At 34.0% G+C, this 17,019-nt stretch overlaps 1 protein-coding gene across 1 annotated transcript in view; it reads right to left on the minus strand.

The window, feature by feature from the left end:
- The window catches only part of LOC142223212 (uncharacterized), a 284,670-nt gene that overhangs the window by 232,940 nt on the left and 34,711 nt on the right, over window positions 1–17,019 (minus strand). The window contains exon 2 of the mRNA XM_075293064.1: window positions 15,898–16,118. Coding sequence (XP_075149179.1) covers window positions 15,898–15,947 — 50 coding nt within the window. The 5' untranslated portion in view covers window positions 15,948–16,118. The remainder of the gene's footprint in view (window positions 1–15,897; window positions 16,119–17,019) is intronic.

The raw sequence follows: 17,019 nt of genomic DNA on the forward strand, positions 1-17,019 counted from the left end.
GTTCATTTAAAATTCTACATTAAATTTTTAATGTAGAAATTTGTTTCGGCAAAGGCCGGCTACCATAAACCTTTTTTTTTCGGAAGGTTCAAGTGTGGTTCACTTTGGGTTTAGTGAACTGCCTCAATTTATACTGATAATTGGTTGATAGTTTTAAGTGGTGGAACGGAATGTGGAACGCCGTTCGGACTCGGCTATAAAAAGGAGGTCCCTTGTCATTGAGCTCAACATGGATTCGGGCAGCACTCAGTGATAAGAGGGAAGTTCACCACTGTGGTATCACAATGGACTGAATAGTCTAAGTGAGCCTGATACATCGGGCTGCCACATAACCTAACCTAATCTTGCAGTCTATAGGGCTTTGCCCAAATAAATTTGACAAACATTCTTTTCCTCTGTTGAGTAAGCTAGACTTGTAGTATAGTCAATGCATGGTTTTAAGCTGAAATCAAAAACAATGAAATGATTGAAGAATAAACCAACAATAACAAAACAAAACGAATCAAAATTATTGTTTATCACCTATGTAACACATAACTTTTTTTAAAATTAAATGTTGCATTTTTCAATTAGTGCAAGAAAAAAATAGGAAACGTTTTTCCGATTAAAAAAAAAATATATATATATATATATATTAAATTATTATAAATATTATATTGTTTATTATTATAATTTAAATATTTCATTCCCAATGATCAAACTTCAAGACCCTACAACAATTTTTTATTGAATATATAAGTACATATTATATTTCTTTTCCATTTAAAACAAATGCCGTAAAAAATGTCAACAAAATTAAAATTGTTTCATTAATCCTTTCATCAGTTTCAAACAAATCCTTTATCCAATATAGAGAAAAATTAAATTTGTTCATTTTTTTCCTTTGCAATCGCATCAATATTTACACATTTCCAGAAGACTTGTTTCCTCCTCATTGAGCTTACATGACTCATGCTTGGAAACACTTCATTTCATGTGAGCAACTTAAGGACATACTCCAAAATTTAATAAAAGAGAAATCTGTCCTTAATGAAAAATACATTTTCATTTTCAAATACAAGTTGTTTCTACTTATCCTCTTGACAATGTAAACTCATGCCCAAAGCAATCCTTTTTTTACATACAATTCTATCACCTTCAAGGACATGACTTTAGAGACAAACCGAAAGAAGAGCAGCAAAGGAAAGAAACGAAGAAGAATCAATAACATTTTAGCATAATTTTCTTAAATGTAATCGAATTTTCCAAATGTACCGAATCATTCAAGTGAAGAAAAACGAACAAAATTTCGATATAATGGCCAACAACACAAAGGGACCCTAAACGAAACTAATTTGCTTAAATATGTTACACAAAACAGATTTGTTCCTTATTTTTTTTTTCTCTCTCTCTCTCTCTACAGTGATCTGTTAAACAACCAAAGCCTGAAGGTCCTTTGCCATTTCTCCTCCTCGAAAGAAAAAATAAAAAATAAGACTATTTGCATAATAACAGTGAGTGCGAGTAAGCATAAGAATGAGGACAATTTTGCTTTACAAAGAAAATCACATTATTCTGAATATTTTTGGTCATATACACCCGCCCGCACACACACCTACACCTACACATTTGCCTTTAACCGATCCCTTTTTTAAGCCCATTTTACTTTAGGTGTCACATTTTTGTTTAAGTAACCGAAAAAAAGGGGAAAATGAAGACACGGCCGATATGAATTGAAATGTATTTAAATAAATATTGATTGGAACAAATCGGACCGTTTCCTTGTATATTTATGAAGCACGGTGGGTCGAATACAAATAACTTAGAGTAATGCTTTAAAGTTTATTATAATAATAATAAATAAATTAAATATTCTATTCCTATGCTCAATGTAGACAACCAATGCAGCTGGAAACCATTTTTGGGTATTGTTTGATGCTTCCGATTTAACGCTGAATGGTCAGCTTGGCGAAGAAAAATATTCTCTTTCACCTTAATAGCGCATCAGCTTCGCCTCCTTCCTCATCAAGGTCGTATTGGGACCGATCCATTGATCTATTTTTCTGATCGACAAATGTTGTCAGACGAATAAGGAAATCATTTCGGGAAAACGAATTTTTCGAAGGCAGATGAATAGGACTAAAGGAGACAATCAATCGTCACTGTTCCCAATTTGTCACTTTTATATTCCGTTATGCAAAATGAAACGAAAACACAAGTAAGTAAAGTAGAAAGTCGGGCGGGGCCGACTATATCATACCCTAAACCACCATTACAGAATTAGTAATCATAAGCATTTGTGGGGTAACATATAGGTCTGGGAGATAAACCGTAGTTGCATATTTAAGAAAATTAAGGGGTACATGTCCATGGGTGCTTTGCGTCAATCTGACTATAGCTCATAGTCAATGTTGCCAGGGAAAATGTTCGTTTTACCCTACAAGGACAAAAAAAAGTTCACTACTTTCCTATACATTCCCAAACAATTTTCCCTACTATATTTTTCGTTAAATTTAAAAAAATTAACAAAACAAAAATGGTTCCAAGTACTTTATTATCTTAAAACATGAATATGCAACGTATATAACTTAGAATATAAATTTGTATTACGACCACGGTTGCCACAGTTGGAAGAATTCTACCCAATTAGTATTTTTTTTTTTTGTTAAATCTTTATAAAAATAAAGTTTTCGAAAAAGTTTCTATAAACAAATTTTTGTGAGAAATTTTTCTATAGAAATAAAATTTTGAGAAAATTTTTTATAGAAATAGTATTTTGAAAAAAATTTCTATAGAAATACAATTTTGACAAACTGTTCTATAGAAATAAAATGCTGACAAAATTTTCTACAGGAATAAAGTTTACCACACATTGTTAAAGATCAAGCCTTGCCGGCTTCTAATTTCCTCCTCTAGAGCCACCAAAATGTAAAAATTATTACAAATTGTGTTAAGTGAAAATGTCCTACATTGTGGCACTACGTCCCTACAAGACGCTAAATATAGGGAATTTCCCATACTTCTAGCAACACTGGCTGTGTTGATATTGCACCTACGGAGTTAGTATGCCACTAATATTGAGCTCATTATTAAAAAAGAGAAAATCGTTAAATTAGTGTGGGTAATAAATACAAATTTGTAAAAATCGAGCAATATTCTTATGTAAGAGCTACAAGTACGTATAAGTACGATCGGCTAGTACATCAAAATTTGAAATTTGAGTAACATTGGTTAATAAATAAGAGTACTATGGCCAAATTTGGGAAAATCGAGCGATGCATATATATGGAAGCTATATCTAAATCTGAACCAATTTGCATAATATTTTTCGGGTTTGATTAATACCACAAAAGGTTACCTTGTGCAAGATTTGAGTAAGATCAGTTAAGAAATGAGGCCTGTATGGTCAAACATAAAGTTATTAGGGGCGAATTTTTAAAAATCGGGTGATACATATATGGGAGCTATATCTACATCTGAACCGATTTCGATGAAATTTTGCACATATAGTTAGTACTATAGAGGACTGGATCTAGCCAACTTTTAGTAAGATCGGTTAATAAATAAGCGTTCTATGGCCAAATTTGGGAAAATCGGGCTATACATATATATGGGAGCTATATCGAAATCTGAACCAATTTCGATGATTTTTTGCACATATAGTTAGTGCTATAGAAGACTACATTTAACCAAATTTGAGTAAGATCGGTTGATAAATAAGGGTTTTATGGCCAAATTTAGAAAAATCGGGCGGTACATATATATGGGAGCTATAGCTAAATCTGAACCGATTTCGATGATTTTTTGCACATATAGTAAGTGCTATAGAAGACTACATTTAGCCCAATTTGAGTAAGATCGGTTGATAAATAAGGGTTTTATAGCCAAATTTAGAAAAATCGGGCGATACATATATATGAGAGCTATATCTAAATCTGAACCGATTTGGATGAAATTTTGCAGACTTGAAGGGCGATGGAAAAGATTAGCTTTTGCCAAATTTGATGACGATCCGTTTGAAAAAAAAGCGCAACGTGACCCCATTTGTCGAAATCGGGCGATACATATATATGGGAGCTATATCTAAATTTGATCCGATTTCTTCCAAATTCAATAGCGTTTGTCCTTGTGCCCAAAAAACTCCCTGTACCAAATTTCATCAAAATCGGTTAATAATTGCGACCGGAATCCTGTGAACAACAAATACATGGACGGACGGACGGACGGAAGGACGGACACCAAGCGCTAGATCGACTCAGGAGGTGATTCTGAGTCGATCGGTATATATTTTATGGGGTCTAAAATCAATATTTCTGGTAGGCACATTTTTGGCCGATCAAACTTATTATACCCCGACCACTATGTGGTTTAGGGTATAATAAGTCCAAAAACACGTTGAACGGCAGAGTCGATGCCGAAACAATTCCGACTATAAACTACTCTACGATTCTCAGGGTCACATCTGACCACCCCTTTAAGTTGCTTGACTACGCCACTGCGCAAGGTCCTCAAATTGATTGCCAGCAGCACTTGGGCAATCAATTTGAGCAATCAATTTGAGGACCACCTCGTCAAAGAAACCAAACCATCATTTTATGGATATCTCCAAACCATCATTTTATGGATAGACAACCACCATCCAGGAATATAAGGGTTAATCTTCATTACCAAAGGCGCGATACCCACGCTACAAAATAGATCCTCTAGATCAAACAGCATATCGGGCAGGTCTGAAGAGGATTCATACTATAGCTGAATCGGTGAGAAGCCAGAAGTTTCTTCCGATTTTAAGAGTCCACCTATAGAACCGAGGGAAAGAGACCTCCCACTAAGTTAGGTAAGGTAAGGTCTAGTTACAGTGCGAAATTTCAGGCTCACTTTTCTGTTATCCCTGAGTGCTGCCCGATTTTAGGTTTAGCACAATGACAAGGGACCTCCTTTTTATAGCCAAGTCCGAACGGAGTTCCACATTGCTGTGTAACCACTTAAAGAAGCTTTTAAACACTCAGAAATGTCGCCAACATTACTGAGGCGGGCTAAACCACCGTTGATTTTTTTTTTTGTATTTGGTTTTGGAATGTTCGGCATTGCACCACTGTGGCCAAACTAGGATCAGGTAAGTGCATCCGCCTCAATTCCTACCTATATGTTTATCCACCTCCTCAAAGAGTGGGAGCCACCGTGATGCAATGGTTAGCATGCCCGCCTTGCATACACAAGGTCGTGGGTTCGATTCCTGCTTCGACCGAACACTAAAAAGTTTTTCAGCTGTGGATTTTCCCACCTCAGTACTGCTGGTGACATTTCTCAGTATTTCAAAGCTTCCCTAAGTGGTGGATGCCACCTAACCTTAGTGTATCTATAATCTACAATAGATGAATTTTTATATGGGCTTTATAAGTATTTTTATTTTCAGAAATATGTCTTGTATGTCACTCAAGGTTACTTTGAGATTCATTCTTGTAGGAATATCGTCAAAATGACTTATTTCATTTTCATAAAACCAATGGATAGGTCGAAAACCTTTGTTGTTAGTACCTATCTCATTTAATATCATAATTTATTATGGTTTTAAATTCTTTAATAAAAAACTATAAAACCAATGGGAAAAGTCTCCGCATTTTGACTCAAATAGAAAATAACAATCATCCCAACCAAACCATTTCAAAAATCCAAAAAATGTGCAGTCTTATGAACCCTTTATTACAGACTCCCTGTGATATTTAACAAGACTCTAGAAAATTTAACCCACTTAATTACCTCTTGAAAGCTGGCAAAAAAATTATTCTCATAAGTCTGTGCCATCATTTGAAGCTATTTTCGTTTTGTTTCATAAGATGAAGAAAAAATAAATTTTATGTTACAATTAACACAACCTTTGTCAGTTATTTAATGTACTGTGCACATTTGTGAAATTCACTTTCACTGGAACTCAGTGAAATAAACTAGATCTCGACCTCCATGCCTTAGCAAAAAACCAAAAACAAAAGTCTCCTTGTAATTAAAGGTAATAATTCTTAAAATTATAGCCTATCATTATCATTTCGTACCATTAATGTTTTCTGGGTGCTTATTCTGGGTCGATTTTTTGGTCGTTAGACTTTTGCGCGGGCTAACCAACAACTGGGGACATTGTCATAATAAAGTGTATAAATTTTATGGTCTGCTCTCTGTAGGCGGACTGCGGGTGTCATGGAATATTACTTGCCATTTGGCCTCCCCCAATTTAACACAGTTTCTTAATTTGCCATAAATATAGTCACCTTAATAATGATTTCTATATTCATTTGCTCGGCTTGGTCGCTGGCAGCTTTGGTCACTAGTTATTCTACGATTGAGTTTCCAAAGGCCTACCATAGAAAAAGCAAACAAATAACAATCGCTTTAGGGACTCTAGGTACAAAAACAACAGCTGCCTGCCAAACGTAAACTCTACTAAAATATTGCATATAGTTTCACCTAAAACCTTGTTATGTATGGGCCAACATGTCTGACTGGAACCATATCGGACAATATAAAAACCAAAGAGCCTCAAAAGGTGTGCAGCTCAACTCATTCCAGCTGTGAATGCTGGTGGAATGCTAATGTATGAATGGTGAATGGTGGATACCATTAACCCACAACCCAATGGCTAACTTAATTTTGTAGAATGGTCATCGAAACCAAACAATGAAAACCATATACCGACACAAAGCCAAAGGTACTGGCACAAAGGGATCACCACATTAGTAGGAGTGGAGCGGGGAGCATATGTACCACCACAGCTGTACAGAGGTTGGCAGCTTAATGGCGCTCCCTCCCATCAGGTAAACAGACAATACTTGTGATTTCTGTTGGGAAAACAAACAAAGGCCGCACAGATACTCGTTTCGCCATAACAACAAAGCTTTTGTTTTATAATCCTGCCAGTAGCTGACCTCAATTGGAATTTAAATGACCGAAATGAAAGAAGGGTAGACAAATGTTGTATATCTTTAATTTTGTTTTTACAGGCACGAGAGAGCGATACCTATGCATATTGTGTGGTGATTGCTTAAATTTCCTTAAATGGAGACATTTCAGCATTTGAAACGATCTCTTCTTAATAAATGAAAAAATCGAATTCCTAAAATATAATGAAATAAAAGTTTAGGGTTATCACATAAATTGATTTTAACGGTAATATTATCGACCGTGCAAGGATATTTTCGTAAATTTTCTGTCACCAGCCACAAATTCAAATCTTCTTTTTCATATCGTATCACTTGATACAATACAAAAAGTAAGAATGATAGCAAGAAGACCTCCAAAATGTGTTTAGAAGAGATTTGTGTCATGTCCAGGGTTGGCCTGTCGCAAACTGTGACTTTTGCGACATACGTTTACGACGGTATAATACGTATGTCGCAAAAGTCGTAAACCTAGCGTAGAAAACCAAATTTGGAATTAAAGAAATTGTGAATATTTTTTAATTTAAATTAGTTAGGGTCCCCGATAAAAGGTATGCAAAAAATGCTATATATTGTATTTATATATTATACTAGATTTACATCTCTCATTCACAACTTCAAAGTATCCTTGGTTTTCATGGTCCATAATGTCCATCCAAGTTTTAGCTGCATCAACGAATGACTAGCTACAATTTTGAAAATTTGTAATTAGTATGGAAGTTGGCTATAATAAGCCAAAAAGTGATTTTTATAAAATTCTCTCTAAACAGCAATTCACTTATGCAAGACTTAAGTAGTTTTCCTTCCTTCCAGTTTCTGCAGTAATTTGTGAAAGGTTAACTATGAACGAGTACCGACCATTGAGTAGTTTATAGTAATTTTGGCTTCGAGTTTCCAATTGAAATAACTATATTCTCAAGTTTTTCAAACTCGTTAATAATTTTATGAACATTCCTGAGAATTGAAACTTCTTCGCATATATCATCATCTTGGATATCATTCGCTGCCTATCTGAAGGGTCCGAAGTATTTGGAGTTTGCGACATTTGCTACTTTTTCTACATTTACGACATGTATGTGACGTTTACGACGTTTACAACTTTGCGACAGTCGCAAACCTTAAAAAGTTTGATACAGACCATCTCTGGTCATGTCTTCTTGAATCAACCTGAGTAAGTCCATACGTCTGGATGTAAATCCGTCTGGCTGGTAGATTTTTATGGGAATACTCTCGCAGGAATTGACTTTAGGTGGCTTGTTTATGAAACGAAATAGCCACCCACTCTATTTTGTTCCGCCCTTTATGATGATCAACAAAGTGTGGCTGGTCATTCTTATACCGCTCTTCTGACAGCCGACTGATAGATAGATAGATAGATTCGTTTGCACGAAAAGGGTCAGTAACAAAGAAAATAATCGAGTTTATTGACCAAAGAGGGCAGCTGAAAATGGACACCTTCGATACGATTATCCCAGAATGGCTTAAAAAGGAGGTTCCTCGATTCATTTCTAATACAGAAAGGCCAATTCCCAGATCTCAATCCGTAGGACTTCTGCTCCTAGGCTACTTTTGAGAGTACAGGTGGCATTAAAAATTACCAAAGTATCGATCATCTCAAAACGGCGATTGGCATGGAATAGACCAATATACTGCAGAGCCTTTTTCATGCTGTTTGTGATGTCGTTGTCGGCCATAATTCGTGTCCATTCGAACAAATCTAAACTGATTATAGAATTTGATGTTTTTTGGAATATTTATTGCTGTATAATAATAAATTAAAAAAAAGCACGAGTATAACCCATGACTGTGTTGCATTACAAAATCACTTAAATTTGTTTTTATTAAAACTAAACTAACCCTTTGATTAAGAAGGATTTTGAAACTAAATATTCAAAGGATCATCTTCGACATACTAAACTTAAAGCCCGGTTACAAAGAAAAATAACCCTGTTATTATTTCATTCAACTCTGTTTTCTTTTTCCTTAGAAGTATCATTAAAATTTTTGTTTCTTGTGGTTGCAAACCCTCCGAACATTTCCGTTTTCAATGAAAAGAAACTCGTTTTTTTTTCTTTTGCGCAATGTCATAAATCATTTTGAGTATGTGAGATTTTTTTTATAAATTCTAAAGAGAAATACTCTTGTCATTATACTGGCCACTAATGAGAATATCTAATTAAATCTGTAGACCTCAATGACTCTGCGCTCTCTACCTTTTATACACACACATACATACATGTTTATATAGACACTCAAATGCAGCTAGAATCAAAAGATAAATTTCGTAACTGTCATTGAAGTAAGAAGTTGGAATTAATCTCCCTTGCTTGAAATTCACCAAAAACAAAGATGGCATTGAGAAATGGAGCAGGGGCCAAATTTTAGCAAAGTACCTCCAGTGCGTATGATGGATGGGCAATTAAAATATAATCATCATACGCCCCATTTACCCCCACACATAGCTATTTGTATTTACATTCATGATGGCCTCAAATGCCTCTTAAATTTCCACACGAATTGCTTGAAATATAAATTTCTTTAAAAACCACAAAGAACGGCATTGCCACAGAGAGATAGAGAGAGAAAGAGAGAGATAACAACGAGAAACCCACAAAATTAAGCGCGTTATTTCAGTGCCACAAAAAGACAAAAATATAATTATTATTACATGTCGCCTCGTTACCTTCCACCACCATTCCAGTGCCCAATCTTTGGTTCATTGGTTGGATGTAAGGTCCTTAGAGGCCCATCAAAACGTAAATTAGAGCGCAAATTTTTTCAAGGTCTTACCACAAAGGTATCTACCCGCACAAGGAGAGTGAGCCAAAAAACACCAAATTCCCCCAAGATTGCGATTGAGCAACAACAAAGTTTCTATTTTAATTATTACCCAAGGGCAACGCCCGCTATTGCTGCTCACTGGCAATTTTGTGGTCTCAGGAAAATCTGTCACTTGAAGACTTTGGAGGAAAGTATGGCGAAAGTTTTTTTCATCATCTTGGACGAGCACTGCAAACACAGTACCAACCAAAGCCCATCTGTTTAATTTGACTTAATTTTTTACTAATCTCATTGTTGTCATAACAAATGACAGGAACACTTGCTGCTTGTTCTTGTCTACCCTGTTACGGTCTTTCAGTTAAGCAGCAGTATGAAGGCTTTGGGAGTTATTTAATTCAATTTGATGTCAACTAAAAGAACACGCATACACACAAAACTTTAAAGTTTCATTTCTTTCATTTTCCAAGTTTTATTCCACTATTCGGGGGAGGGTGGTTTATTCTTAGTTTCCAATTGTTTTTCTCCAATATGGTGACTGCCTTAAGTGACAACAAAAGTCCAACTAAACAAACGTTGTTACCAAACATTGGCTACAACATTTGGCCAAGTTGGAATATTCACCCCGTGCAAGTACCAACAAATTCTATTTCCTTTTGGGCCCAGAGACTATGACCCTTAAATGGTAGAAAAACTGACTGCTAAAACAACAAAACGGCAAAAACTTTACGCATAATGTAAAAAAGTTGTACCATCTTTGCACGTATGAAGATATACACATGACCCAATACTAAGGGGGCCCTGAAAGTAGAGAAGTGGCCAAAACGAAGAGTTCCAAGACTTAAACTGTTAAAGAAACATTAACATTTAAAGCGAACGGAAGTATGCTAACAGTTTTCAACAAAATTTATTTTAGAATTTCCTTTCTCGTTTTTTTTTTCAGTGAAACAATAAAATGTGGACAAAAAGGTTTTCGCTTGAAATAACTGATTTTCTTTTTTACTTCGTTCCTATGAAAAGTAGGTAATGACAAACATTAGGTGTGGCATTGAAGATGGCCTTAGATGAAATTGAAATGCTCAATTTAATTTGAATGAGATTGTAAATTTGCTGGAATTATTTCTAAAATTAGGACATATTTGGTGAAAGGAGATTTACATGAAAAAACTTTCTCCTGCAAAGCAAAATTGACGCCAATGCATTATATAGTTTTGCCCATAATATAAGAAACTTTTAACAAATAACAGAATTTTAAATATACTTTCAAAATTAAGATACAGGTCCAAAGAAAAAATAATAATAAAATAAAATGATACTGAAAAAACTTTGTTTAGATTTATAAAAAAATGTATTAAAGTCTGCCTCATTACTATCACAAAGGGGCGGAGGTAATTTTTTTAAGTATCCAATGCATTGGTTTCCTATTAACTCTTCAGATGTGATACTAATTCAGTAAAAATTAAAAACAAGGAAAAAATATGAAAAAAAAAACTTTCGACTTTTAAATCAATCCAAAGACATTTTGAGTAATACTAGCAAATTCCACGAATTCCTCATTTGCCAAGAAATGAATCGATTTAAAAATTTTTTTATAAAATTAAATTACTTTATTTGCCCTTTCTATATGTTTTGCCCCAGCAAAAAAAAAATTGAAGTTGGTCTAAAAGCACAACTCAAAAAACACTTCCAAAAAATATCCTCCCAAAAATGTTCTCTAGTTTAACTAAACAGGAAGTTATTATACCCACCACCATAGAATGGTGACGGGAGTATAATAAGTTTGTCATTCCGTTTGTAACACATCGAAATATTGATTTCCGACTATATAAAGTATATATATTCTTGATCAGGGAGATATTCTAAGACGATATAAGCATCTCCGTCTGGCTGTCTGTCTGTATGTTGTAATCACGCTACAGCCTTCAATAATCTATCATCCTGAAATTTAGCACAGATTCGTCTTTTGTTTGCAGGCAGGTCACGTTCGAAGATGGACTATATCGCTTCAAGTTTTGATATGGTCCCCACATAAACCGACATCCCGATTTGGGGTCTTAGCCTGAAATTGGAAATCTAGACGTATTTTAAGACCATCAAAAAGTGTACCGAAAATGGTGCTTATCGGTCCATGTTTTGGTATGGCGCCCATATGGACCGATTTCCCGATTTTGCTTCTTGGGCGTCTAGAGAGTGTATTTTCTATCCGATTTGCCTGAAACTGAAAATCTAGAGGTATTTTAAGACCACAAATTGGTGTGTCGAAAATGGGGGGTATCGGTCCATGTTTTGGTATAGTTCCTATAAAGACTGATCTCCCGACTTTATTTCATGGACTTCTAGAATCCGTAGTTTTTACCCAATTTGGCTGAAATTGAAAATCTAGAGGTATTCTAGGAAAATAAAGAGATGTGCCGAAAATGGTGATTATCGGACCATGTTCTGATATAGCCCCATATAGGCCGATAATTTTTGCCTAATTTGTCTCAAATCGAAAATCTAGAGATATTCTAGGACCATAAAGAGGTGTGCCGAAAATGGTGAGTATCGGTCCATGTTTTGATATAGCCCCCATATAGACCGATCTCCCGATTTTACTTCTTGGGCTTCTAGAATCCGTAGTTTTTACCCAATTTGTCTGAAATTGGAAATCTAGAGGTATTCTAGGAAAATAAAGAGATATGCCGAAAATGTTGATTATTGGACCATGTTTTGATATAGCCCCCATATAAACCGATTTTACTTCTTGGGCTATCCGTAGTTTTTACCCAATTTGCCTAAAATTGGAAATGTAGAGGTATTCTAGGAAAATAAAGAGATGTGGCGAAAATGGTGATTATCGGTCCATGTTTTGATATAACCCCCATATAGACCGATCTCCCGATTTTATTTCTTGGGCTTCTAGAATCTCTAGTTTTTATCCAATATGGCTGAAATTGAAAATCTAGAGGTATTCTAGGGCCATAAAGAGTGTGCCGAATATATTGTGTATCGGTACAGTTTTTGATATAGCCCCCTTATAAACCGGCCCTCCGATTTGGAGATTCTATAACTACAATTGTGTGTATCCTTCCATGTTTTGCTCCCATTACATAGAACTCCCGATTTAACTGCTAGGGTTTCTAGAAATTGTAGTTTTTATCCGATTTGCCACAAATTGAGGATATACTGGCATTTTAGACCCATAACAAAGTGTATACGATTTAGTTTTATCGGTCCATTTGGTAAGGCCTCCATATAGATTTCACTTATTGGGGGTATAGAAGGCGCACTGATCATGAAAATTGCTTGAAACTGAATGCAGATTTTCCTTCTCGTAATCATTTAAATAATTGGGATGAAAATCTACAGATTTTAGATTTCAAATCAAAGCGTCATTTCATCATATTCTTGCACACTTACGAGAGATGTTTATGATTCCTCTAAAACTCAAACAAAAAATGGTTCTCATAAATTCAGAATCTGATCTAGTCTTCATAGATTAAATCTTTACATTTATCTGTGGGAAGCGTACTGGTTTGGAAAATATCTGTCATCAAACCCTTCTGGAATTTTCAAGGAAACTATTATATTTGATTAGTGGTGGCGGTTATTTAAGATTCGCCCCGGCCGAACTTACTACTGTATATACTTGTTTTAATTAATTGTTCTAATATTAATAAAATGGTAGAAATTATTTAAATTTTGTCGAAAAAATGCTTAATCCATTCTGGAAAAATTGGAAATTTTTGAAAATATTTGAGATCAACAATCATAAAAAACAAAAATTATATATTTGGCAAAGTATCACAACATTTTTAATTCACTTCCGAAGCACTGAATTTGGATCACTCCTTAAAAAGTGAGGAAAATTCAGTGCAACGGGTAGTGAAATGGTGAGCATCTGTCCCGTTGAAATGGTGGGCATCTGTCCATGTTAAATTCGTCGTTTCTGCGCCAATTTTGCACTATATCCGATCGAAAACGAAAATGTTCTCTATTTTTTTTTTTGTGACGCTTTTTTTACTGGGATACAGTACAGTACAAATTTCACGAATATTTTTCCAATTAAAATTTTAATTGAGTTTTAAAAATATTCTATTAAAAATTTAAATGATACAACAAATTTTTTAATTGAAACAAAAATCAATCACAAAAATTAATAGTATCAATTATTATTATTATTATTATTTTTTTTTTAATAATTTTTTAATTGACTTTTAATTAATTTTTTAATTTATAGTATCATTTCTGTCCTTGAAGACATTTCAATTAAAAAATTAATTGGATCAATTAATTTTGTGATTGAATCAGAAAATAATGTTTTTTTTTGTGTAAAATAAATATAATTTAATTCAGCATATGCGTAAAACTGCAATTGATGTTTTTATATCACCTCAAGAGCACTTCTTCTGAAGTGATAATTATGTCCATCGATAGAAGAGCATCTTTGGATGTACATTAAAATTAATAACTTAGGAAGAACTTCAAATTTGTTTAGCTGGGTGGTTAAAATGAATACAAATCTCTCTGAGCAATATAGCACTGTGAAAGCCATTACACCTATTTCAATTATAGAAGCTTATGATGACCATGTCTTGGGGTATAAAATCTTTGATTGATAAAATTGCAATACTTCGATTTATAAATTTTACTGCAAGCTTTGATATTTCATGTGGCATTTCCTTTTGACTTCTTACTATTGTGAATAATTACTTTCTCAATTGATGTGGCTTTGTTTTCTTTGAAAATAAAAATTGCTTTTATGCTTGCAGATGGTTTTTAATTCGTTACCAAAAAGAGAAGAAATGTCAACAGTTATGCCTAAATGACTACAAAAACGCAATACTCAATTTTGGTTTACATTTCTGTTTTTGTCTACTTTGATATGTGGACCAATATTTGTCCTGAACCTTCAACTATTTTTTTTTTTTTGGAATTTCCTTCAACATTTGTTTCCCTTCATCTGCAGTTTGTTGATTGTATTACACCACAAAAACCCTAAAACATCTCATAAATTTCATTGCATTTGAAATATTCACAGAGTAAAAATGCCATTCAAATCGTTCTTAGAAAAAGTTTATGGCAAAATTGAGGTAATTTTTCTTAAACCTAATACGTTTTGTTAACAATATGGCATATTTCTGCTCTCTTGGCCATTGCAACATAGCATTCTTAATGGCATTCTTGTGCAACGACTATGGCATAGGGGTGTTTTATTTTATTTCATATTTGTACTTTGCCTTACACCTGGACATTTTGAAATATGTTGCATACTTTTAGGTGGCAGTCAGTATAATGCCAATGCATTAAATTTAATTTGCCGTTTTCTTTCACCACAATAATTGCATGTCAAAGTGCTTAACGAGTTTTTGAAATAATTATCATGTTTTACATTCACAGTTTTTTTTCTTACTTTGTTTTGGCCTTATTTTGCCTATAACTTAAAAATGCACTTTTCAATGAATGCAAAGGAATGAGGGTTGTCTGGTGTTGTAGCATGTCTTAAATTAGGGCCTACAATTAGTGTTGAAAATCTTGTAATATAGAAAAAAAAAAACAAAAAAAAAAATAAGTCTTGGGCAAAAATAACAAACAAAAATTCTTAGAAAAAAAAAACAGAAAACAGTTATGTTTCTATGGTAGTTGATGTAACAACCCTTGCCGTTTTAAATCCTTGTATATTTTCTGTTTCTTTCTCTTAAGTAGCATTCTAACGTCTATTGGGAATATTGTTTTTATAATTTCTTATACTCATGAAATGTTTGTTTGGAAACCTAACGTCATACATGGACAAAATTGGACCAAAAAACAAAATGAAAAAAGTTTGAAAACACTGACATGTGTTATTGTTCTCCCAACATGCTTCAGAAGTTTAATGAGTGAATTATTTCTATCCTCTTGCCCCAAACACTGACCATAGGTCAGAGTGTTTCTGACACTATAATTCCCATCTCCCCTTATTTAATGGGGCTATTGTATAGAAACTACATTGGGGGTATGTTTGATTTCCCCAAAGCAAAAAAAAAAATAGAAAATATTTTTATTACAACTTAATTGTAAGACGACCCATCACTTTGTAAACATGTAATTATCTTAAGTAGATAATATTATTATTATTTGGTGGCATTGAAGCTATTCAATTTGTCTGGTTATACAAATCGACTAGGAATGTCCTTTAATTATTCTCATTAGGTGTCTACGATTTTTTTGTTTGGTTATTGACTGTACTTACATCATGTGATTGGCTAATAGAAACACCTCCATTGTATTTAATATTTTCATGTGTCTGCACAGGTGATATCTTCTTCTGGCCACGACATACACCAAGTGTTCAAATTAATTTACTTTTATTGTTATTGAGCCGAAATTTGATTTCATGGGCCAACACTCATTGTTCACGGCCCAAATTAGAACCTGGTTATTGTAATATTTTTGTTGTTATTGAAGAAGGAGCTGTAAAAAAATCGAAAGAGAAAATTTTAATAATAGTTTTATGGGAAAATGATTACGATGTAAGTTATTGTTAAGAAGCCAAGGTCAAATTTATTATATTTAAATTATATCCAATTAATGAATTATTGATAAAAACGAGCTCGAGGTCTGCGTTTTTAATTTATTTTTATTCAATATTTCGGCTTTTCATTGAAAGACTTCATCGGGAAAATTTTGGAAAACAACAAAAATTTTACACCCACTATTGAAAAGAACCTAACGAGTCTCATATCATACATATAAAAAACAAGTTTGTAACTTATTAAACTATTCTAAGTTATTTGCATGAAAAAATTTATGTAGATGGCATCGCTTTTTTAACCCAATAAATTACAGCCTGTTTCTGTATGTCGATCGAGCTCTGTCGATCGACTGAAATGGAAACAAACAGCTGAATTTACAACCAAAAATCAGCTGTTTCTGGGCATTTCAGTTGATCGATAGAGTTCGATCGACATACAGAAACAGGCTGTTAATTAAAAATTTAAATATGAAAAACAGACCAACGTTTAGACTTAATTCGACTGATATTTATACCAAAATTTTATAATTTATTTAGTTTGCAAATGTAAAAAGGAAGTCGAACTGGACCAAATCAGTGGAATACGATGTCAGGCCTAATTCAATTTGCAGTCCAATTCAAACCATTGAATCGTGAGTGGTCGAAAATGTGAGACATTGAATTCATCTTCATACTATAACCCTTTGACTGTTACCTTTTTCTAGATGTGGATCAGCCCTTTTGAATGCCAAATTGTATCCATGGCCAATTTAACGGGGTGAACAGTCCATTAAAAGGATACTCACCATACTCTTGGGAGTACAAATAAAGAGAAATTCCATCCAGTTTACGTTTGCCGTA

Source organism: Haematobia irritans, chromosome 2, assembly GCF_050003625.1.
Source record: "Haematobia irritans isolate KBUSLIRL chromosome 2, ASM5000362v1, whole genome shotgun sequence".
NCBI classification, from domain to species: Eukaryota; Metazoa; Arthropoda; class Insecta; order Diptera; family Muscidae; genus Haematobia; species Haematobia irritans.